At 37.9% G+C, this 25,558-nt stretch overlaps 1 protein-coding gene across 1 annotated transcript in view; it reads right to left on the minus strand.

Annotated features, from left to right (window-relative positions):
* NELL2 (neural EGFL like 2) overlaps nt 1-25,558 on the minus strand; it is a 147,992-nt gene that overhangs the window by 62,167 nt on the left and 60,267 nt on the right. Inside the window, exons 10-13 of the mRNA XM_048065825.2 lie at nt 20,427-20,518; nt 17,389-17,491; nt 14,652-14,780; nt 789-914 (exon numbers count right to left, since the gene is read on the minus strand). Coding sequence (XP_047921782.1) covers nt 789-914; nt 14,652-14,780; nt 17,389-17,491; nt 20,427-20,518 — 450 coding nt within the window. The remainder of the gene's footprint in view (nt 1-788; nt 915-14,651; nt 14,781-17,388; nt 17,492-20,426; nt 20,519-25,558) is intronic.

Genomic DNA, 25,558 nt, shown 5'->3' on the forward strand with positions numbered 1-25,558 from the left:
TGAGAGAATGTGCCACATCTTTGAATCATATTTGCTTTATCTGTCTAGTAGGAAGAAAACATCCCTCCCAGGAACAATTGCAGTCAGACTGGTTCTGATACGGAAGACTATTTTAAATGTTCCATTTTCATTCCATAACCCTAAAGTACCTTGCAATAAAAGGAGGCTAGAACAAGAGAAAGCCACTGTGAACCCAGCATTCCCACTGGAGCTTCCAGTGCCAGCAGAAGAGGAAGGGAGGATGCGGAGGTAAGACAGACACTGTGGTCCAGCAACACAAAGCCGGCTGAGCCCTTGCCCTCTGAACACACAGCATTCAGTTGGGGAATCTCCCTAATGCCAGGGCATTCAAAACAAGGGAACACCCACATCTAATAGAAAATTTAACTCCATCAGAAGTTTGTAGAAGTGTCATTAGACTCCAAGTGGAGTTGTACTGGTATGCCACATGGAAACCAAGAACCCCATAGCACAGCTTTTGGTCTCTTGGTCTCTTGTTTTTCCCTTCAGTCTCCTCCCCTCACCTTTTCAGCATGCAAGCTCATGCAGACCTACAATACAATCCATTCTGCTTTACAATTTCAGGCAAACAACGGAACTTGTACAAGATCTGTAAAAATATAGCAGCTTTACTGCACTGTATCCTTCTAATTATTTTAGTGTTTATTCTGTTTAGGTTTCATGTAGACATTTTGTGAACCTAACAAAGATTAACTTTAGAAGAATCATGTCAGTGCTCCTCAATGCTATTATCCTGTTATTTCCTTTCACAAATATACCTCTCTTACCTGTACAAGAATAATCATCAATGCGTATATATCCTGTTTTGCAGATGCACATAAAGGATCCTGGTGTATTTACGCACATGGTGTTCTCCCGACAGTAGTGCTGTCCTTCAGCACACTCATCAATATCTGTGAACAAGACAAAGAGGACGATGAGTCAAATTCAGACGTGTTCCTCAGAATACCTCCATACACCACTATCCACTTCTGGCAATAGTGGATTAGACTAAACAGTTTCTTGAACAGCTATGCATTTTGGAAAGTTTTTGGCTTTCTCCTTTCAAACAACTGCTTAAAGTGTTCAAGCAACAGGAGCAGCATGAGCTTTCTGTGAGCAGCTGTTAGTGGAGTTACAAAGAAGATTACAGTGGCTTAGATCTTTCCTAAATCCTTTTGAAGTGCCTATGCTGTTATTCCTACTATTTAAAGAACAACAACAACAAAATAACCAGGGGACCAAACAGCAGACCAACTGCCTCAGTATTGCAATGTCATCCATCATTGTATCATTACAGTCACTGCAGTCACCAGTATATGAGCACACTACTGCATGCATACCATATGCCTTTGATCTAACAGGTGCTGTTCTCTGGGAAGGAGCTGTAAAGAGCACAGTAAGTTCTGAAAAAACACCAGAGCTTATTTGAAGTATGTGTCATAACCACAAAGCAGCCAATCAGTAACTTTTTTGTATATTTTTATATATAAATATATACGTGTGTGTGTGCATATATACATTACATTTTTTATATATAAATATATATGTGTGTGTGTGTGTCTGTGCATATATATATCCACAGATACACACACTGTATCTGAAAGGAACCTGAAAGATTCCGGTTTATACAAAGACCTGCTCTAAAAGAAAAAAAATTGTAACTTGATAAAATACTTGTTGGGGTGGAATACCTACTGCAGTATTAAGTCACAGAGCAAACTCCAGACATAAATCACTGTAGGCATGGACTTTAAAAAACGATTGGTTTTGGTACTCACTTTGGTTGCAAAATTAGGCCTGTTTCTTGTAGCAGGCTATATTTAAATGGTAAGACCAAGAAAGCACTACAAATAACAAAACAACTTCTGCACACTGTTAATATGTGGTAAAGAAGAAAGGCTATATTAATTTGGAAGCGATTAGTAGCATGCTGTTCCCGTAATAGTAATGATAAAGACTGTATTACTGAGACGCTCTGTACATCTAGTATATTGTCATACTATGTGCCACTGAACCTTGCTAGAAAAGTATGTTACAAATCAAAGGAGTGGATTGTTGACTGTTTTTTTTTCTTTTTTCCTGCTCATCAATTTTGATTTGTTCTCTGTTTTCAATGATGTTTACAGCTTTCTGAGTTGAAAATAAAATCTCCAGATGGAGAACAGTGCTGTGTTCCAGAGTTTGATGATAGTTCAAAACAATAGATTGGATATATAAACTCAAATTGGGGTTGACTTCTTAAATGTCAACTATATTAACTCCTGTACTTTACTCCAGTTTAGATCATATGCCTACCTCCCAGTTCTTCCTCCTCTTTCCAGCTTCTTTAAATTAACAGGTACTTTCCAACTCATTGACTGTTTTCCCCTTTATATTTCCACAAGAAAATTTCAGTACAAAATGATGTGATACATTGACTATTAGTGATTCTGCAGTCATTTTCCAGTTTGATTCAGTTTTGGAAAAGAAAGAATCTATTTTCCCCCCAAGTTTGTTAGAAACCAGTTTTTAAAAAACACTAAGTTATCAACTGCAAATGATCAGTGGGGTGAGCACAGCCTATTTTTCACAAATTCTGTTTCCAAGAGTTTCACGGCTAATAAACTTCAGCTGTTTTCCTTCCCTTCCTTTCCCTGTAAGCTCTGCAGGCATGGAAGAATCGTACCTATATATATATATGGGTAATGCTTTGGAAAAGCACTTGTCATTTATATATACATACATAAATACAAAAATAAATGCATATTTACGGTGAGCGCAGTGAGCGTACTAAGGCAATGTATTTTATGCAAATCACCAAAGAAAGTACAAAAAGAAAAAGAAAAAAGTGAGGGTATCACAAGACTACCACAAAAGCGGCTCTTTTGCACAGAAAGTGGGAAATGGGACAAAACCTCTGGAAGTACAGATGTTCTGCAGAAGCACAAAACCAGGCAGCAGCTACAACATACATCTTGGCTGCCCCTACAAAAGATGCAACTTGTGTCTTTCCTATCCTAGTTCCCAACTCCATATTAAATTAATGGTGTTGATTTATGTTTAAGTAATAACATCAGTCTTTGAGTAATTAGGGGCCTTATGTTCTTGGAGTCAACAGACTGCCTATGAGCCAGCTTTGGCACCCTCAGAAAATTCTACTTAAAGATCCAAAGCCTCAAAAACATTAAATAGGATTTTCTATGAACTATATTAATGATTGCTTTGGCAGGTAAAAAGCCACAGGAGACCAAAAATGCTAATGGTTCAAACCTCCTAATTTGGAAGTGTTGTAAATGAAAGCTTTCATTTTGCCAACATCACACATATTGAAGTTTTGCAAAATGTTTTATTTATAATTGCCTTTATTTCAAAACCTTGTTCATTCAATTGTTACAAGAACAACAAAATGACCAGGTTAACTTTGGACTGAAGTGTTTGATTTGAACGAACTTGATTTCTTTCTCAAACTGATTTTAAAAGCTCACCAGAAAGCAAAATTCTTTCCCACCCAACTCTCCAGAATGCCTATGCAGAATGCAAACAAAATGTGATTATTACTTCTGCTATTACGTTACTATTTTACATTGGCACCAAAAGACCCTAAGCAAGTGTTAACTCCATTGATTCACATCAAGTCACGTATCTGATAAATGTTGCTTTTACAAACCGTTTGCAACTTTAGCACTAAATTACACTAAGATAATTGATAAAAAAGGGATTAAAGTGTCAACCAAATCACTAGTTGCAAAGAGAGTGACCACACTAAAAAAAAAAAAAATACCATGTAATTCCATACCCCCTTTCGCCCACCATATGCAAGCTTCGTATACATTAGGTTAAGGTATACAGATCAAGAAAGACTGACTGGGGCAAAAAGGGAAAAAGCTCAGCAGCTGTTCTCTTTTAAAACTACCAAAATAAAAGTCTTTTCATCCTGCTTACTGGTTGAAACGCTGCTTTAGTCTTTTATTCACCTTTAGACACAAATGCACTAATACAACAGTAAACCTGATGTATTTCCATATCTATGAAAGCCTACAACATTTATCTTAATTTTCCCTTGCCAAAAAGCCTTGTTAGCATATTAATGCGCATTAATGTCTCACTGTTTAGTCAATAAGATCCTGAAGTCAGTCAGCTCAATAGGATGAATGCACCACTCCACTGGTTCTAAACATCCAACAATAAAGACCTGTGTGCTTTAAGTCTGTGATGTGATACTGAGCCACCAGCTGGGATGTACTGACAACAATGTAGTCATGGAGATCATCAATCTGCTCGATTCCCGGTGGAGCAGATAAAAGAGGAATCTCTGGGAAAATTGGTTAGTGCAGAAGTATTTGGAATCTGCACTTCAATCATTTATTTATAGTTGCAAAAACATCAAAACTGAAGAAAGTGCCTTTCTTTATCCCTTCAAGAGCTCTAACAAAATTTATACAAAAATATATAACCCAGGAAAAGTTTCCCCATCTCCCTCACACTTGTACCCGAATGAGTTTGCTTCCCCATAATGAAATTCCCAGTTATGTTTTACAGCCCCGTTAATAAGAAGAGAACTTGACCTGTAATATATATATCATTGCTGACCAAAGCTAACAAACAAAGTCTCTCCTTAGGCCTCGCTATCCATCATTGCCCTTATCCACCACAAAAGCCTGCCAGAACAAATGAGGCTGGTGCTAAGTCAGTAAATCTGGGCTGGAAAGTAAAGAGAGAAGGCTGCTTCCAGAAGTGAGGATACTTTATAGATAGCGTCTTGCCTCCAGCCATTTTCTTTAAAACTCAATGGTTATCTGGCATAAATGATCTCCCTGGTCACACTTACAGAGGCATATGGTTGACAGAGAGATGCTCTTGCAGGATTTTTGCAATGGATAATATTAAGTATCTAGGAGGAGAGCAAACAGGAGCATTAAGAGTTGTATTTCTAAAAAAAAACTTTCATAAGTGCATCATAAAGTACTCTTAACACAAGAGCAGAGTAGATTACACTTACAATTAAGAAAAGAAAAAAAAGAATACAATACTTTTTTTTGTTAATGAAAGGTTCCATTTTGACAGCCCATAAATATGAAGCTCCACATTTACCTTCAGAACAGGGCAATGTTTTTCCACCTCTCCCACACAAATTCATCAGCAAAATTCCATGCCAACATGAAGTCTCCACTGCTAAGTGTGAGAGCATTATTTACCCACCCACCATTCCTGTGAGTCTCAGGCCTCTCTGCTGAGAATCCCAAGGATGGATGCCAGTAACAGCACCCACTGCAAAGAGCCTTCAGACCTTTTTTTATTATTATTATTTTTACTTATTTATTTATTTATTTTTATCACTACTGACCTAACTTTCAAAGAAATAGTGAGCTGGGAAAGGTTAAGACTTTCTCATCTGGTCCCTGACTTAGGAAAAGGGCATCAGAAGATCATTGCTTATTAAGGAAGGACAAAAGAGGAGAACGAACAGAGACCAATCACAGCAACTGCTACCAGGGAAAATAGGTGGATTCAAAATCAACACTATCTGCCCTGCAACCTTCTCATGGCCACAAAGGACAAAAAATTCTGTCGTTTTTCTTTCTCTTTGCCTTCCTTCCACTGACAGTGTTCCTTTTCCTACCTTCTGTCTCTGGCATCAAGCTTTCCCTGCTGCTTTCCCCCCTCACCCACCTTCTACCTGTCTGAGTAACTATGGTCCTGTCTCCAGACTTTGCTCATGTTGTCTCTCACCCTATCTGCAGCCCATTCCTCACCAGCTTAAAAGAGAAAGGATAGACTCTTCTTCTATAGGTTTAAAGCAAGCTCCCCCCAGCTCACCCACCTGTGAAAGTGTTTTTCTTCCTTTCACCACCAAACGTACTGACTCATCCTCAAATACTTCCTTCCAATTTGCTTAAGTTTAAAAATCCCCAGTCCATTGCTACAATAAAAATGTTCTTAGTAGGGTCTCTACCACTTTCCCCAGCTGTACTTCAAAGCTCCTATTCTCTCGAGGCTCCTTTCACTCTCAGCTACAATGTGGTTTCTGTATACCCTGCATACTTTGTTTTTCACAACGCTATGCTCCTCTTGTTATACCCTTTCTCAGCTGCTGTCCAAGAGGACAAAACACCTTAGGGCTCTGGCACAGCCTTTGCTCCACCTCGTTCCACCACTCTTCCTAGGCTCTCCATCAGCAGGCAAACCTGTGGTTTAACCACCACTGCTTCTCCAGTGGGTCAAACCAATTGCTGTGCTTCTGTCTTGCTTTGCTTTGCAAATCCAGTGCAGCAGATTTTCCAACTGATATATTCCACTTCAGTTAAATCGTGCATTTTCTCTCAATCTCCCACATTATTTATCCCAGATTACTGCACCACTATAGTCGTCATCACTCATACCCCCTGAAGATCACCTTTGATTCTTCTCCTCATAGACATAGACCTGTACCTGATCACTTTGGTGGTACCAATAGACAACAGAAGACTAGCTCCAACAGCAGAATTATTCAGTGGTCACATGTATGCTGTCTACCTCTGCTGGCTCTTTTTCCATTTGCTTGTTTGTTTTTCCTTATTTTTTTTTCCCTAGAGTTGTTCATCTCTTCTCCCCCCAAAAGAGAGAAGCACTAAAACCTAAGGAATCACAATATAATTAACCTTGTGAATCAACTGCAAGAACATAGCCCATGTATTGGGTTCAAACAGATTAAAAAATAAAAAAACTACAAAAAAAAAAAACCACCTTCCACATATGGTGCTCCCAGCAAAGAGCCTGGGCTGCTGCTAACTCACTGTAACAATGCATAGGGAGGGTAAGAGCTTAACATTAGAGGAAATGGGCAGCTACTTGTGTCTATTGATTTTTATTGAATTATTAATGGACTTTAAGAGAAATCGAGTGAGTTGGATTATAAGTGTTAGCACTGTTGTAATTGAACTAATAAGAGGTTGTTATAGCTTGACTAGACTGCTAAAACATCAATTAGTCTAAAAATAAATTCCAGTTATTGGATCCTCATATAAGCTGTGTTCTTTCCTTGCCCACAATTAAACTGCTTACATAACACTTCCACACATCGTACATATCTCGGTGTTTCTCCTGTCACATTATTTTACATTTCTGATCTTTGCTTAAGTTCACGATTTCTCTGCCCATCTCCTGCAACCTGATTGGGCTATTAGGACAGAAAACATGCTTAAAATAAAGTAAAGTCACTCTAGGTCTAGATTGTTTGACAGAAGCTCTAGATAGCTTTGGAAGGACAAAATACAACATTACAGCATTTCAGAAATACCATTTTCAACAGTACATAGAGTTGTTTTTGTTTCAATTTGCCCTAGTTTTTGGAAGGGAAGACAGACTGTTGAGATAAAACTGTCCTTGCTAAACATGCAGTAGGAGATATTGTTCAAGAGCTACCGGTGCAAGTGAGACTCTTGGAAAAAATGAAATCTTTATCTCAGCCTCATGAAAACATTGCTGGACTCCACAGACATTATGCAGTTTGAAAATATAAATCACATGAAATTTTTGAAAACAAATACTGTCTGCCATCATGTAATGTTTTACTTGGCAAACTGCATCTTCTTACTATTTAATATCTTATAATTAATTCATATGGTAGTGTATACATGATAAAACAAGTAATTATATATAGCTCTCTGTCAGGCATGAAAGCATCCCAGGGGGCTCTCCTTAGGCACCAAATAACTAGTCTGATGTAGCTGCACACTGAGAATAAAAAAGATGTTGTATATGATTAATTAGTGAATTCCAAAAATCAGAACAACTTAGTGAAACTACAGTTCGTGATCCATTCCCCCCTTCAGCAGTACACTGGGTTTGAAATAGGTTTTAAATTTGAATTGCAAAATAAACTTTTCTTTTTTGCTGAAAGTATGACAGTATCTCATCATTTTCAACCGTGAATTTCAAGATTTTAACAATACTTGCCACAGTTAATGTTTTTGTTTTCCTCTATTTAAAAATGAGAATAAGAAAGAAAAGTGATAAAAATTTTATACAGAAACTACAAATATATATCAGCTTGTGCCACACGTGTATACTTTAAAACTCCTTGTCGGAAGATAGACGCAGGCATATAGGATACTATCTGTGGTAAGGGACCATGTGTGTGGGTTAGACTGCATTTGGGATTTGGGTTGGATCTAGTGTGTAACATATTCTCACAAGCTATTCAGTAAAATACTGCCTGTTCTATGGAAATAAGTGGAGATATCAAAACTCATCTCTCTCAAATGATGCCTCATAAGTTAGAGTATCATGGCACATATAATCACTGTGGCTGTTATTGCTCTGCATGCTTTATGAAAGACTCTATTTTAAAATCACTTTGGTTTAATGCCTAGCATTTCTGTGCATTTGTTACAGCTCTTGGGGATCCAGCCTCTATGGATTCGAAGACATATTGCACATTTAGACTAAGGTTTGAAAAGTTAGGTAAGCGACAGCTTTGGGTAGTCTTCAGCACAGAAGCAGCATCTCTTTCAGTGGTCATCTCCCAGATACTAATGGAAACTGGAGATAAAAGTAAACAAGAACTAGATTAAGGCTTTAGTTTCTTTTCTCTTTTGCTTAGATTGCAGATTTAAGCATTTTGTATAAAAACATTAACCTTAATTTCTCTTTTAAAAACAAAATGCAACATATGCTTTTATTGCAGGTAGAAAATGGTTGTCCGAAGTAAGAGAAAAGCCTGTCCTTAGCAAGCACTGGTAGTGCAAAGAATTTAATAGAGTTTCCATGAGTCTCCCTTTATATGATTTATTTATTTTTTTATTATTTTTTTTATGCTAAAAACATCACTATCAGTTCTGGTTATGGGTGGATGATAGAATCGGTCTGAACATCCTTCCCATAGAAGTACATAAAATCAAATAACACTGAATCACAACCTGTAATCTGTAAATGTACAAACTATTCCACTGTTACAGGCAGTGGTACAACCTGTACCCAAGTAAGTACCACAGTTTATGTACTGGTGTCAGGCATACTTCTGGTACATGTTAAGTTAGGAATATATTTTATTATCTTCCTGCATAAGAGCCATGGCAGACACGAAGGACTCAGCCCACCCTAAGCCATACTGACACATTAGAAGTGGCCTGAATATTCTTCAGATGTAGACTTCTCAGTAGCATAATGATGGAAATAAGACATTTTCTACTTTTGCTAAGAAAAATATATTAATAATTAATAATATATTAACTGTTTAATATTAGTATTTAATATTTAATGTGTAATATAATTAAGTTTAATTACTTTTTAATGGAGATTTGAAAATAACATTCTGCTTCCCTGGAATGAAAGCTTTTCTATCTGCTTTATTAGTTTTCCAACACAACCCAAAATGACAAGGTAGTAATTCAAACACAGACAGTTAATGCAGATAGGAATCTTTATTTCTTAACTATATGTGATACTATTGCTGCAGCTCACTTACAAAAAAGAATTTACGTAAGAAGAGAGAAGCTCAGGAAATCTTCTCACTTTAACAAAACTGACAGTACTGCAGAGCTCCTAAGTAGGACTCTCACCCAAAGAGTATCGTGCATCCTGTAGAGACAGCAAGACTAGCAAATAGCAGAGTATTAGTTAATCACAAGATTTAAAATAATATATTTAAATACTCGGGGGTTTATCTCAATTTCAGATGTCTTTATCTGATTTACTTATATTCTTCTCAATATTACACTCCTTAAGGAGCAAATGTGTCATTGATTACTGCAGTTAGCCAATATGATACCAGGTATATTTTATTGTAATTTGATTATTACTTCTCATTTTTGTAAGATTTCTTCTCTTAACTGCAATCTGTAGAAATCAGGCTCAATCTGAAAACTACTTTATTTTTGTGGTCTGGTTAGCCGGTAGATAAAAACAACAAGAAACAGTAATCTGCCTATTACGTAAGTGATGAAGTGCAACGTTTTTGTTGTTACATTGTTGTGTTGTGTTTTTTTTTTTTAATGTATTTTTGGTGTTTCTTTGTGGTTTGGGGGTTTGTTTGTTTGTTTGAATAATATACTAGCATTTTTACACAAACGTGGATAAATGTAAGCTTCCATTAGTAAATCTTTTCAAGCAGAATGAGAACATACAACTCTAAACTAAGAGAAACCTGATGACGTCCAACCAAGTGTTGCTTCCAAACTACTTTGGACATCTACTCTAGAAAGAGAGGGTTCATCCTCTAAGACTGCTTACTTCCTTCATCCGAGGATTATTCAAATCCAGACAGCTTATTCAAATGCAGATCTCTACACTGAATACCATCTTCCCTAGAGGGAAAATCATCAGTGAAACTCATGTAGTGCTCAAACGTAAACAAAGTCACTCAGTCTTTGGTCTCATTTCAGCTGCTGCACTTGAAACTGGGACAAACATGGCAACAGAAGAGAAACTAGGAGAGTTATTGAGGAAAAGAGGTAAATTAGAAGAAAAATGGAAAATGGTTCACAAAGTTATGTTTAGTAATATTCAATGCTTCCAAATACTGTTAGGATAAGTTAGCTATGTTGCATACTGCGCAACTAGAACAACTAAATTCCCAAATATCAGAAAATAAATGTTATGGCCCACACAACCATATTGTGGATTTGGGATGTGTGGAGGGTTGGCCCAGGTCAGCAATCAAGAATCTACCAGCCACTCATTCCCCCTCCTTTAGCAGTCTGGTGGAGAGAATCAGAAGAGCAAAACCAAGAAAACATAAGTTTAATAAGTGAAGGAAAAAAAGAAGGGAAAAAAGAAGTCATGAAAAGGCAATAACTTACCACTTGCCATGAGCAGAATCAATCTCCAAACAATAGCCACCTTAGAAAGACTACTCCCCAGCTTTTATTGCCAAGCATGACATTATATGGTATGGAACAACCCTTTGGTCAGTTGGGGTCAGCTGTCCCAGCTGTGTCCCCTCCCACCCTTTTGCCCATTGCAGCCTACTTGCTGTGTGGGAAGTGAGATATAAAGAAGGCACTATTCAGCAACAGCCAAAACATTGGTGTGTTATCAACAGTGTTTTAGTAACAAACCTAAAACACAGCACCCTAAGGGCTGTAATGAAGAAAATTAACTCCATCCCAGCCAGACCCAAGACGTGATGTAAAATGGCCTCCGCATCAGGCAAAATCCTCTGGATAAATAATAAAATAACCTGTTTTTCTCAGATCATGTTCAGTCACGGTGCTTACAAAAGACCACTGCATTCTCCTGTCTTACTTGAGCCTACCAGCAGACTATTTTCAAACCATCTTATTTCAGCAGATGCCTAGTCTTGCCATCTGGGTGCATTTCACTCTTCTAGATGCATCAATGTATCCTGATAGCCAAAAGTCACAAACTTTATCCTTAAAAACTTCATCAGAAGTCCACCACCACAAATGTAATGGGCACTGAACACTCTTTGAAATATATCCTGGAGGGTGATTGTCAGTTTCAGAGGACTGCAGGGGTTGCTTTGGGAATAACTAATTATACGTCATCAGAATATCTGGTTTTGTAAAATGTTGATGTTAAGCAGGCTATATGCCAAGGATGCTATATTGAAAAGTGCCTACATCTGAACAACACAGCATAATCCATACCCAACCTATCTGTAAAGTATCTCAAACTGCTTAACAGCCTGAGGCAGAAAGTAGATTTCAGAGTACTTGGAATAAGGCTTAGGGCGGGTAAATGAAGAAATCCCAAGTCTTAAAAGTACTGCTTTTAACAGTCCTCCAAAGGAAAGTTAAATGTGACATAAATATTAACAAATATTATTTCTATAAAACAGAAAGGTGTCTACCATAACAGTATCTAGAGACATCACATAGCTTTGGAAAAGCATCAGTTCTTTCCAGGACAGAAGCCAAAGTCTTCCATCATTCAGATGAAATTTATGCAGCTTTTCAAGACCCATACTGAAACCAGCTTTGAATATTTTTATTTCTGTTCTTTTACCTTAAGGAAAAATTCTACCAATGGGAGCATTATTATTTCTGTTTATTCTTTGAATTTTACAGTGCTCAGGAATGAATCAGGATTGGTGAAGTTTGGCTCTAATGCAGAATAAATGACATCCAATTCTGCAGTATATTTTGCTTGTTAAGTGAGAACATAGAAACTGCTATCATATCCATAGGCTATAGCCATTACAAAATGCCCTCTCTGAAAAGCTTTGTGTTAGCTTGACATTTCTTTACTTTGTATTGTTAGTAATTAAAGCCACAATAATATCACTGTGAGGAACAGGTCTGTGCTGAGAAAGAAAGCTTGGGACCATTTGAGCCATTCAGGATGAGGGACAGGACTCTGAAAAGACTTGGTATTACATTATTGCTAATGTGCCCTTTGTTACTACATTGCTTAATATTAAGACAGAGCTTCCTTGCAGAAGAAAAAACTCAGTATCCAAAGAGGTATTTGGGCTGGAAAAAGGGATGCAATCGTAAAAGCACATCTCTGAATAAAACACAGGTATTTCAGTTTCCTTCATCCCCTGCTCCCCACTTCCACAAAAACAATCCCAAGGTTCAAATCTGTGACCTTATTTCCCCTCTGTCAGCATTGACCTCCACACTCAGCCAGAGATGGCCAGCCAAGAGCAGTTCTCAAACCACGTGCAAAAGGTGCATAGTTCAAGTGTGGTGCTGCAGTCATGGCACATAACAGGCAGCACAGCCATGCTGTTCTGACTGCTGACTGAGCTTCATCCTTGCCTACAAGAACTTCACCTGACAGAGACCCAGTCTCATAAGCTTTGCTCACATGGGTACATCTTCCTAATGGGACTTACTATCTTCAATGTGAGTGTTACTGGATCAGGTCCTAAATCATACACATTTTTAGGAGGTCATTGTCTGCATCCATACATAGTAATACAATGATTATTTTAATGTAAATAACACGACCCAACCTTCTATTCACTCTTGCAATTTTTTTGAAAGTGCAGAAGTAGATTGATAGTTTCCACACAGAAACAATGTCATATGCCCACATGGAAGCACTTGAGCTAAGTGATCTCAAAAAATCATCATGCTTAATTCAGGTATTGCACAGACTGGTAAATCCTCTTATAATATGGATGCACCAACCTTGCATATGATAAACTACTCTGTCTTCATCTAAACATTTCACCAACAGTGAAATCAAGAAGCTTCCTATTTTTAACTTATTACATGCGCCTGGCAAGTTCTACTCATAGCAACAGACTCTAATTTGAGTGATGTGGAGATCACTAAGAGCATAACTTGTTTTTCTGCTTTCCAGTCAGCAGAGTAAGAATACAGCTGCAGGGGAGAAAACAAAACAAAACAAAACAAAAAAACTTCTTAAAGCGCATGATTTCACTCTAATTCCACAATTTCAACAACTCCCTCAAAATGGTAGTGGCTGATGAAATCTCCCTGAAATGCAGTTCTGCAGTCTAAGCCTCTGCGTAGTCTCCAAGGACTGTGTGGCAAAAAGTGGCTGATGCTGCAACACAGACCAAGCTATACAACTGGTCCTGATGTCAGATGCCTTCTGGGACAGGATGAGGGGCAAGGGATTTGTTTCTGTATGACTTAGTTCTAATTCTTATAACAGATTTCCATCAAATGGCTTACCATAAACATTAAGCAGAGATGTATGTGAAGCTTAATTAATCGCACACTCATTTCCTGAAAACAGTCAGGAGTTCTCACATCTAAATTTACAGATGAGCATTACCACCAAGGTTAATGCACCTACTAATTCAAGTAAGCTGCAGGCATTAACTTTTGCAGAGTTCAGCCAAAGAAACTGTCTTAAAATGCCTCAATCCATCCCACTTATTTGAACATCACCAGAGAGCAATCCAGGTATTAGGTGGGACTACAGAGAACCTTAGACTCTACTCACATATACTTAATTTTCAGTTCAGCTGGCTAAATCTGAACCAAACTGCTCATTAGTCAAAGGCCATGCTTCTGGCAACACTTAGGCTTTACTGTAAGAACGACTTGATAGCACACCGGTATTATGTATGTGATACCGGTGTTTTGTGCTTGCAGAATCAGGGCTTTCACAAGAAAGAGCAACAGTTAGCATAAAAGCAGATTGTGCAGAGGAGACTTTGGCTTTTGCTGCTGCAGTGGGGATGGCTTTTCTTTCACAGGATTACCTGAGAATTTAAAACTACTAATCTTAGGAGCGTCTCTTATTAAGTAGCTTGTTGCTCCCTGATACCAGAAGAGTCACTCAAATTATAAATCTTCACTCAATATGATTAGCTAGTATCTAATTAATACTAATAGCTAGTGTATTGTATTTACGTACTTCCTGGGTTGAGAGAATAGGAACAGACAGTGGTGAAAAGAGAAACTATCATACTGAAATGCTATTTAGATTGTTGACTTTTAGGTTGCCTGAGTATCTGGATATCATGAAAATAAAGGAAAACTTTCCTATGGAAGTATGCTTCTAATTCCAGACCTCAGCCATAGCAGCCTGCAACTTCTACACTGATCAGATTTAAAAAAAAAAAAAAAAAAGAAAGAAAAAAAAAAAACCTTAATTGGAGAGAGAATTATTTTAGCTGATTAGTATGCTGCATATCTAATTCATTCCATTTAATAGGCACATGACTTTGACAACTCATGAATTAATACATTCCTTCCGCAGTAAATAATACAGTGGAGCTAAGCATCTTTACAAGGTGTTACCTTCACAGTAGGCATTGTCCTCTCGAAGGGCTCTGAAGCCATCTCGGCAGCTACAGACAGCTCTGTCATCCAGGTTTCGGCAGACAGAATGCTCCATGCAGTTGTGTCCTTCGGTGCAAAAGTCGTGGCCTGTTCAGAAACAAATGTGATTGAGGGTTAAAAAGAATCCAGGGATTATAAAACATCCCTGTCAAAGACAGGCCTATCTTTTTTTCAGTTAGGTCAAAGAATACCTTTCTATTGTTCATGAGAAAAATAAATTGCACCAAGCATGCAGCAGATGAAAGGAGTAGTAAAGGCCACAAGAACAGACTGTCTCTAGGTCTTCGATTCAATTGCAGGTTGTGGCATTGATCTGAAGGCAGCTGGGTAGGGGGTAGATGGCTTGCTTAAATCCCCTTACAGTCTCCTTGTCATTGTTAAGTACTTTTACAGGATACCTCTTAATTATATATATATATATATATATATTTTTTTTTTTTTTCTGGTCAGACATTTGTAAAAGAGCTCAGTAGTTTAGACATTCGGTAGTTTATTAACTAATGGGATTAGCCCGATCCCTTTTTTTTCTACCACTTTTTATTCCCAAGTGTATTTACAATCTTTCCCCATTTAACTAGAAGTCTTTGATTAACATTAACTTGTTTTGCTTTTTTCTTCCCCTTATCTTTTCCTTTCAAGCTCTACTGACTGAACACTCTTCCCTGATTGCCTCTGCCTTTCCATTTCAGAGAAACTTATTTTTAAATTCTCACCTTTTAGCCTTTCTTATTTTCTTGTATTCCTATTTTTGCCTTTCCATTTTTCCTGAGTGTGACTGCTTTCTATTGCACCTTAATTATGAATTTTTCAGATTCTGAAGTTCTTTTCCAAACTAAAAGATTTAGAGTGAGCCTTTCAACTCAATAGTTACTTTTTTCTTTTTTTCTTTTTTTTTTTTTTACACCTTGAGTATGTTCTCATGAAATCGAATGTTGCTGAACATCATTAACTCAGCCTTTATTATATGGAATCCAATCTGGTTGCAGTAACTGACTTGAAGCTTCCAAACTTCTATGTCTGTCTCTTAAGGTGTGAAGTTTGTCCCCTTCATTATTTTCTCAGTAATTTAATTTGATTAGTTTTCCTCTGTAACTGAAACATCTGAATTGGTCAAGCAACTATACTTCACTGCTCTTTGCCAATAACTATTTTCTTGTTTCAAAATCCCCCATAGGAGAAGTGGACAACATAGTTCAGGCTCAGGGGACCAGGATTTCTGTGACAACAACAACTCCAGAAAGCAAGCTGGAGTTTTGCTGCAACACTAGCCTGCTGTGATATAACAAACATATTTATTAGCAGTAGGCATTATTTTTATCATCACTCCATCTGGCTTCTGCTTCATATTTTGATGTAGAATTGCTTCTATGCCTAAATTATATGAGTAAGTCAGAAATGCAAATGGCAGAATCTGCCTGGAGGTCAGATCAAAGATGTGTTTTGCACTTCGGCAGTTCACAAACAGTGTGAATCAACAGAAATGAAGCAAAAAAGGACAACAGAAAGAAGAGCACGTAATGGCAGAAGGTTTTAGTACTTCAACCCAGTGACATGATCATCATGATGCAAACATCACAGACCTACTGTGATATCAGAGGCAGATGACTTCCCTTCTGTCTTTTCTGCTACGGATAAAGAGATTTGACTAATATATTATAATTTTACTAATTTTGTACTAATTTTACTTACATATTATAATTATAATTTATCATAACTACCATAATGCTGTTATCTAACAGGACATGGAGAAGCAAAAAGCTCTACACTTTTACTAGCGTTAGAGGCTCTTCAGTACTCATTGATGACAGCAAAAGTGTGTGCGTCAAGAGCAACCTCTGGCCATGGTGATATATACTCTTTGCCCTTTTGTTGCCTTCCTTGTTGAAGCCTGAGTTAATGACAAAGCAATAGTCTTATCTGGCGATCCTGGCCTGGATGGGTTTGTATCAGACTTTGGCATTACATAACTAAGAAGGTAAATCTTATCAAGGAAGTGGATGATGGTTTTTGTTTGTTTGTTTGTTTTCTGTTTGTTTGTTTTCCTTAAGATTCTTAACACTCATGTGTCAGCTGTATAATGCTGCTGAATAATAGCATGCAGCAGCTTCCTGTTTAAAGAATAAAATCTATAGCTCATAAGGGACTATGCTAGCATGCTTCAGGCAGGATTGAAAACGTTCAGAAAGCACTAATCTGACATACATTAGAACTTTCTAGCTCTCCTTGGCACTAGAAGCACAGAATTATTTTCTCTACAACCCCAAACAGGTAAGCAATGCATGTCAGTCTCAGAACAATTGCACAGCACACACTGTTCTCCAAAACAGACAACTCAAAGCACCTCAGAAGGATGCTGGGGAACACAGACATTTTTTCAATCTCATTTTGTTTTGACACTAGATTGCGTGAAGGATAGAAAGTCACTACGCATATGGTTTCTTTGACTTTTCACCGACTTTTGGCTAGAATGAAACACAGAAGAGCCAGTAAGCATCTTTCACAGGATTTAAAATATTAGACATTTTACAAATAATTTTCAGATGTCATGATGCAGATGTTATCCATTCAGCTTCACAAAATCTGCTGTGATTATAATGTGCAGGAGTGCCCTACTCAACAAGATCACAAACAAATCATGTAATCTATAAGAACACAAAACTACACTGAGCTTATATAGAACCTACTATTATCTTACCTTTACAGATTTTGCAGCAACTGTGAGACAAGGGGATCTGCTGAGATTCTGGACAGTTTAAAGTCATACAACTGTCTTTTGGAATACGCTGCATTTTGTGGTCCTGTTAAATTGAGGCAATCAGTTAATATTGTGGGAGAAGAAATAAAGATAAACGATAACTTTAGTTGGATTCTCGCATTATAATGTACAAACAAAAAATGCGTATGCCAAATTCCAGGTACCTTCGAAAACTATTTGAAAGGACAGCACAGCACAATAAAAGCATCAGGAACTACCCTATGTGAAAACCTTTCCAAGCAACCAGAAATGTGGAAACAGACCTTATCTGTCAAGCTACTTGCCTCAAAAGTTTCTCCTAAAACCATGCCTGCAAGAGTAACAATTATTTCTCAAAAACTGAGACTACAGATTCCAGAATCAAGGGTCCTCCTTGTGAATACTCTAAGGAAGCTTTCTATTTATCCAGCAACTAAAACCAAACTTGAACATCTTTGATCTCAACAGTGTAGTAGTAACACAGAAGGAAACAGGCACTGATTCACTATTAGGAACAAAGTGCTTCCCAGTTAGATGTGGATCAGCATCTGGAAGTGTCTAATGACAAGGATGGTATCTGGATCTCTTCAGGCATTAGTGCAGGTCACACACAGTCACTGTAGTATGACCACAGTGAAATGCCTACCTTGGCAATCAGGCTACCACAGAAATACCACCTTCAGGCTCCCTCAGACCCTAAATAATGTGTTCTGAAGTGCTCTGGTCCTCTCATGGCAAAGACAGAAATCACAGCAAACAACATGTTCCTCAGAGGCATCTGCCATAAAATCATCAATCTGGTTAAAATATGAACTCACTGAACTCAGGACCCAGTATTTCTACATGCAAGAAAAGTGCCTAAAATCATGCATAAGCTATTACATGTATTATTATTACAGGTTTAGAATTTGATTTTATATCATCTTTGACACAAAATACAAAGTTGAAATCAAAATTGCCACCCAAATTTTACATTAAACATTCTTGGCACAGAACCTGAAAACTCACTAAATCAAACCAGCCACTGACGCATACTGTACACCAGAACAAACAAAAAACAACAATCCTTCAAAATGAAGAAAATAACCTTTGATAGAAATAATATCAGAGTAGTCTGGATTACATTTTATTCTTTTGCAGACTCTAATTTGGAAGAGAATGTTTCTTTCACTTGTTTTGTAATATTTAAACAGAAAAGAGCATACCTATAGCAGACACAACTGTCATTTATAATGTTTAAAATTATGTGTAACTTGAAAGAAGAAATCTTCTGCATTGCCTTGTTAACTTCACCATAAGTCTTCAAGAATGAAATCTGTGTTAGTGCCATTCCTATCAAGTCTCTCTTGAGTTGAGTTATTAATTATATCCCTTTAGGAGAACTCTGGTGGTATTAAAATAGGGCCAACCTATGAATTCCTGGCTGACTCACACAATTTACAGTATGGGGACTTTCTGCTCTGAAAAATCATTCACAAGGATGCTCATCAGAAACAATATGTACTTCAGACCTTTGAAAAGGAGAATTTGAGTCAAAGTTGCTGCTTAATATTTCTACCAGGACAAGCAGGCAGACCACTTGCAAACAAGTATCATCAACAAAATGCAGACTAGCATGGGTAACAGAGGCATTTTGTTCCCCGAGCACCTGCCAGCTGCAAGAAACACAAGGCAACATCAGGTAAGTTTTGACGGCTGTGAGTTAATCACAGAATGAATGTCCCAGTTAGCTGCCATGTTGAAAATACAAGTACACAGGCCTGAAAACCATATAACTGAACCATCGGTTTCCAAAATTATTTTGGGCTATCCTCTCCTTTCCTTTTGCAATGGATTTCAAAGTACCTACTCAGGGAATTAAGTTCAAACAGATGAAAAACAACGAGAGAAAGATGAGGTCCACTAGTTTTACTTTGTAAAACACACTTTTTCACAACTGCATGAAAATGTTCTGAAATTTCCAGAAAGCAGTCCCATAGCGAGCTCAGAGCCCCCTCCCTCCAGGAGGCAAGCAGGGCACAAGAGGCTCCAGGGGGCCAAAGGAGGAGATTTTAAGCAGGCATGAGAGCAGAGCACTGGTTCTGAAGCCAATGAAAAACCTGCCATACACTTCTGACCTTCATAGCCAGAAAGGATCTCATACCAGTTACTGAGTCTAGCAGCCTGGATTTCCTGCAGTCCTGCAGAGTTCGTACAGTGTTAAGCATGGCTGTTAAATTCCCAAACCTGTGCTGCAGCTGCAGGTTCACAGAAGGAGATTTCCCCCTGTTCCTCTGCCCTGGAAATACACGCTTAGTTTCTCAGGTCTGCACCGAAGGTATTTCCACACCACCCCTTCAGCCTGGCAGGCAAACCAGGGTCCACCACAGCCATCTGGGTAACTCTTAATCTGCAGCCATGCCCTGGGGTACATTTTGCCCTTAAAGCGCATTTGTGGCCTGAAGAGCATCTCTGTTCATGCAGCAGGATGAGACCAGCAGTATCGGGCACGTTCTGCTTACAAATAAAACAACAACCCTTCCCAATTTCAAACACTAGAAAGATAACCAGACATCTGATGTGCCCCCCTCCTTTCCTTCTTTTTTATTCATCTTTTCCACTAAAAATTATTCTGGAGTCCAAATTATGATCTCATCATGTTTGTGCGTCACTTGTACCTGGGCTTACAAATATGAACAATAGCACTGCATGCATGTAAATGGAAACATAATGTAGCCTGGTGCGGTATGTTACTGATGATGCTGAGGATATGTAAGGAGGAAGGAATGCAGCTCAGTTGTTAAGCTGTGTAATCAAGGCTGCAGCTATGCAAAGCAAATATATTTGCAAAATATTATGCGGAACTCAGTAAGACAAAACAAACACAGGATGCCTTAGATGCCTTTTCAGTTGCCATTTCCTAACGAAGACCTATCTCTATTTCAACAGCTTCATTCAGTGGGACTTTGATATTTCTAACATGCAAGAATTTTTTTTTTTTCCATCAACAATATTCTTACCTTGCACTCAAACAGAACACAGTCCCCTGAGCTTGAATACACAGTTTCTCTTTGTCCTTCAAAGTAGGTTCTGCCTTCAAATATGCACACCGCTTCAGGAGAAAAAAAAAAAAATACCACAATGATTTTCTAAAAAAGTATTAGTACTCTGTTCATAGAACTCACACACTGTTTTAGAGATAACTGCATTTTAAAATTTAAAAATTGAGTCAGCTGCAAGAATATTCTAAACCCACCTGCAGGAGTCTGGATATAACAGGGGAAAAAAATCAGAAGAGAAAAAGATGAAAGAACCAAAAAAGTGTGTATAAATAGAAGGTGAAGGATGGTGAAGTTGATGATGGAGTACTGATAGCAGCTGAGAGGGCAGAAGAGATGCATCTCAGGTCATGACAAGAAAGATGTGGCTGCCTGCCATGGCAGGAATGAAGCACAGAAACACAGCTGGGACCAGAAGCAATGCAGCAGGGGGAAGCCATGCTAAGCAGCCCTATGAAAAGCTCAGAGGTGAAAAGGAGAATAGAGATGTGAGAGCAGTGCGAGTGACATTAACAGATAACCAGTGTCTTGAAGAGGAATGTTGTGTAAGAAAGGGCAATCATTGAAGCAACGTATTTACTATTTTTTATTGCAGCTTTTTGATGTATCCCCACCCCAGACAGATCTTTCAAACTTAAGTATTTGTAACTTGATTATTCCAGCTATTTACCGTTACTGCTACTCTATATTAGTGTATTTTAATTTTATTGCACAGGAATAGACCTTCAATGATTTTTATTTTTTTTTTGGTAGAAGTAGGATCAAACCTCCAGTGGTCAAACCTACCCAGGGCAGTTTTTTGCTGTACCTGGCTACCTGCTACTCCTACACCCCAGCAATACTAGGATTTGCAGTAGCATGCTGACACAGCTCACATCACACTTCTCATCAAAGTTCCTATTTGGTATTTAAGGGTTGGCTAAATGCCCTCAAAGCAAATAACCTCCCTGTTTTTTAAAAAAGAGTCTATTACTGCAATTACTTTATGCAAACTGTAAAGGCTAAGTAATACAACTGCTAGGTACAGAAAATCCTATGTCTGTCTCTACTGCTTAGGACACAGTCAAGGCTCATCAGGTAAGCATACTCATGAAATAACAGGAGTAGGTTACTGCTTTAAAGTTCTGGATTACCTGTTTGAAGCATAATTTGCTAACTGTTCATTTGGAGATGTAAGTTAATTGTACCACAATTCATTCACAGACTGATTTATCTATTCTGTTTAAAAAAATTGTAGACTTTTTTAAAATCTCTGAAAGTACAAGAGTTTTTATTACATAACCTACATTAATTACCATTACTGCTGTTAAGTTCTCCTTTATTTTATTTTATTACTCGCGGCTCCATGATTTTGCAAGTTTCTTATTACATTGTCAGCATGTAAAAAGCCAAGTCTTGGAACTGATACTGAAAAAGAAGTGATAGACACAGCGACAAAAAAAATGTGTTTGCTTTTTTTTTCCTTCCAAATTTCAAAATATTAGTTTTAATATCTTGTATAAAATAAAGTATCTTGTGTGAAATAAGCCTTTCAAGGATTAATATCACAGTAAGCTCAACACCCCAAATCTCATGAATGGCAGAGTTTGCAGTCAGACTTAATAAAGGTCCGTAATAAAGGGCTAACCGAATGAGAAGGTTTGCACAGCATCCACAAAGAGAGGTCACAAAGAGTTTAGAAAGCTCAATACAATGATACAATGCCTCTTTCCTCTACTAAGAAGGGAAAAAAAAAAAAAAAAAAAACACTACTCAAGCTCCTCTAGAAGGAAGGAATACATGAAAAAAAAAACCCACATAAATCTTTACTGGGGACTAGCAGATCTTGAATCCAGACAGGAGAAAGCAATCATCCAGTCATATATATATTGACCTCCTATATATTACAGGCCATGACACTAAGCTGAAATACTCATATATTAAGCCCTTTCCCTTGCCCCACACTTTTCAGGCTTTCAAGAACAACTACATGTGACAAGAAAAAACAAAGTATTGCAATGCCTGAGGACCAGACAATGGCAATGGACTGATAACACATCCTTACATTTCCAACAGGCAGCCTATGCCTATTCGTAGTAAAGACAAAAGACATTAAGATCACAGTCATTCTATCATGGAAGAAAACTCTCTCCTGAAGCCAGAATACTCTTAGCATATTAATGAGACCACCTAGGCATCTTTTTTTTAAAAAAAGGAAGTATCCATACTACCTCAAATCACAGTCCACTGAATCCCATCACTTTATCAACAGGGCAAACCTCTGGTTCTTCAGAGAAACTTAGAAAATAAAGTACATAGAAAAACTGCCTGAACACGTCCAGCCTACTGCAACATCAGGAAGTCATTTCTTCATTCCACCAACAGCCCTCTGGAGCCTCCGAATGTCAAATTATCATAACATAGCACTACAGTATTACAAACACATGCTGAAAGCAAGAAAAACAACTATTTTCCATAAAGCCTTGAAAAACAAACAAACAAAAAAAAAAGATGATGAACAGAGAGACTCACAAATTCTAGGGCTGTGAGAGATTGCTCTGCCCAGACAGATTCTCTTGAGTCTCACACACAAGTGGAAGAGTGTTTCTCAAAGGCTTGAAAGTCATTGCAGTGTGTATGTTTCAAGGCACATGTTTGTATGGGTCCCAGAAAGTCCAAGCAATGCTAACGTCCCCACACCCACTCCTTGGTATGCCACCATAACTCCTGACCACCAAGCAGCTAGAAAATTACACCTAATTAATTGAATTTCCTTAGACAAAACTTCCAACTATTGGAATTTGCTGTGGCTTTTTCAGCAAGGCTATAGATCCTCCAGGTATCAGCAACCTGCCTATACAAAGTGACCAAACTATGTTTAAGATGAGAAAAAAATCAACGTCTTCTTATGGACTGCTGCTCTCTATGACTACAGTCAAAAGGGACATTTCTTCTTGAAGTCATCAAAATCAACTTTACTTCAATTATTTATTTCCTACTTGTGTTCAGTAAAACCTGAAGGATTCCACCACCATTAGACAGTTCCTGCCATTAAGAATCTGAAAGAACAAGGTCAAACCCAGAAGCTCTTATTCAGAGCATTAGCACTTATTTCTTCTCTTTTCACATGTGCTAATCTAGATCAAATAAGCTGACAAAAAACACATGGACAGTTCATCTACACCAGCACTGGCTCAATGTTTAACACGACAAATACCAGTGGTTTTAGTGATGGTCTAAGTTTGCCAGTGCACACTGTCTTGTCTTCTCCAAGCCCTCCATAAATGCTTCTCTTTCCCAGTCCTCTTTTCTTCTGCTGGCCACAGAGGAGACATCCTGACAGATAGCAAAGAGCAGATTTTTGTCAAGCTACTTGAACATTTCTAGGAACTTTATATTAAGGTTGTCAACACAGAGCACACTTGGAAAGATTTCTAGTAAAATAAAGGTACTAATCTTCTTATCCCCTGCTTTTCTGCTAAGACAGCAGGACCTATATCCAGAACACCTTTCTTTTCCAGCCTCCTGCCAGCAATTGACACAGCCAGTACATATCCCGCAATGCTGGTGCTCCATGTCTTTATTTTCCTTCAAAAATAAAGATATTTCAACAACATGAACATCTGGACTAGAACAGTGTAATTGGAAAGTCCAGTGAAGATTTAATTTCTGCTTGGCTAGATGCTTCCCAAGATACTGTGATTAGTTTGTGATTGGTATCTCTCTGGGGAAACATAACATGTTTCTTCCTAATTCCTTTCATCCAACAGATTGAGTCACAGTCAAGAAATTACCTGATGATTAGTTGTTTCACAACTTGATAGTTATTGCCTATGTAGGATTTCTCTACAGTCGGATCATATAAACCATTTCCTCCTGCCATCAAACTTCCATATCCCCCTAAAACATCCTCCTAAAACGTACCTAAAACAATGTATATTATTCAAAGCTTTATTTTCTAAGAAGTTGAAACAGGAAGTCTACAAAACCTACTAGGAAGTCTGACTACTCTTGATCTACTGGTGTACATGAGGTGATCAAATATTACAACAGTAGATATCAGTACAGGCTCTAAAAATTATTAGGAAGGTCTGCTTATATATCCATGACTAATTTGTGCAGATGTAGTAATAATAATACAACTATTCCCTGTAGTAGCATTTAACAGACTGTGCTAACACAGCATCTTCTTCATATTCATCCAGCAAAAAGCATCTTTCAGGAGCCCAGTGGCTGTTGTGTTCACTCTGTGAATTACCAGCACTCTGTCAAGCCACCACTTCTCTTTCACCATCCTTTTTTCTTCCCATTGGCCTCCATATGAGACTTTCCCTCTGCATTTATGTGTCCTTAAAACGTCTACACAAAATCCACAACCCAGCTAATTCTCACCTTCTGTTGACTGATTTCACAGCATGGAATTTTTTACATTTTCTCACTTATGTGTGTATCACCTTTGATATCTAGATTGTTCATGCCTTCCTCTGAGGAATGCCCGTACGGTTCCCTGTGCTCATCTCATTTTGATTCAGACTTATCACCAAGTAAAGGTTTAGAACATTGATGAACTCCTCAAACTACTTTATTTTCTTGTATTCATAACCGTCTATCGAGTAGCAGATATGACTTGAAGTTCGGTGAAATGTGTCAGTTGTTATGAATGTACACCTTAAGTCTGGTAACAAATTCTATGTTTCTGCAACTTTGTTCACATAGGTTGGTTTGTGAAACAAACAAACAAACAAAACAACAGCATATAAATAAAATCTCATTCATTTAATTATTTTCCAGCATCCTCCTTGGAATCTCCTTGATTACATTCTCCACTGTTCAGAGATCAAGGCTGAGACATTGTTTTAGTACCATTAATCCTACTTTGCAAACCTCTGTGTGGTTTTATCCTTAGAAATGCACATAGAGGTAATGGTCACCTGCCACAATTTTCTCTCTCTACTCCTGTGCCATTATGAGGCATGTTCTCACCCCTTTCTCATTTATTTTTGCAGGGATTCAGGTGTTACTTTTTTGTTGTTGTTGTTTATTTCCTGGATAGCACAAGTTCCTCTGCAACTGCAGTCAGTGATATGATTTGTTTCATTTCATGCCATCCCCCT

Source organism: Anser cygnoides, chromosome 1 (genome assembly GCF_040182565.1).
Source record: "Anser cygnoides isolate HZ-2024a breed goose chromosome 1, Taihu_goose_T2T_genome, whole genome shotgun sequence".
Lineage (NCBI taxonomy): Eukaryota > Metazoa > Chordata > Aves > Anseriformes > Anatidae > Anser > Anser cygnoides.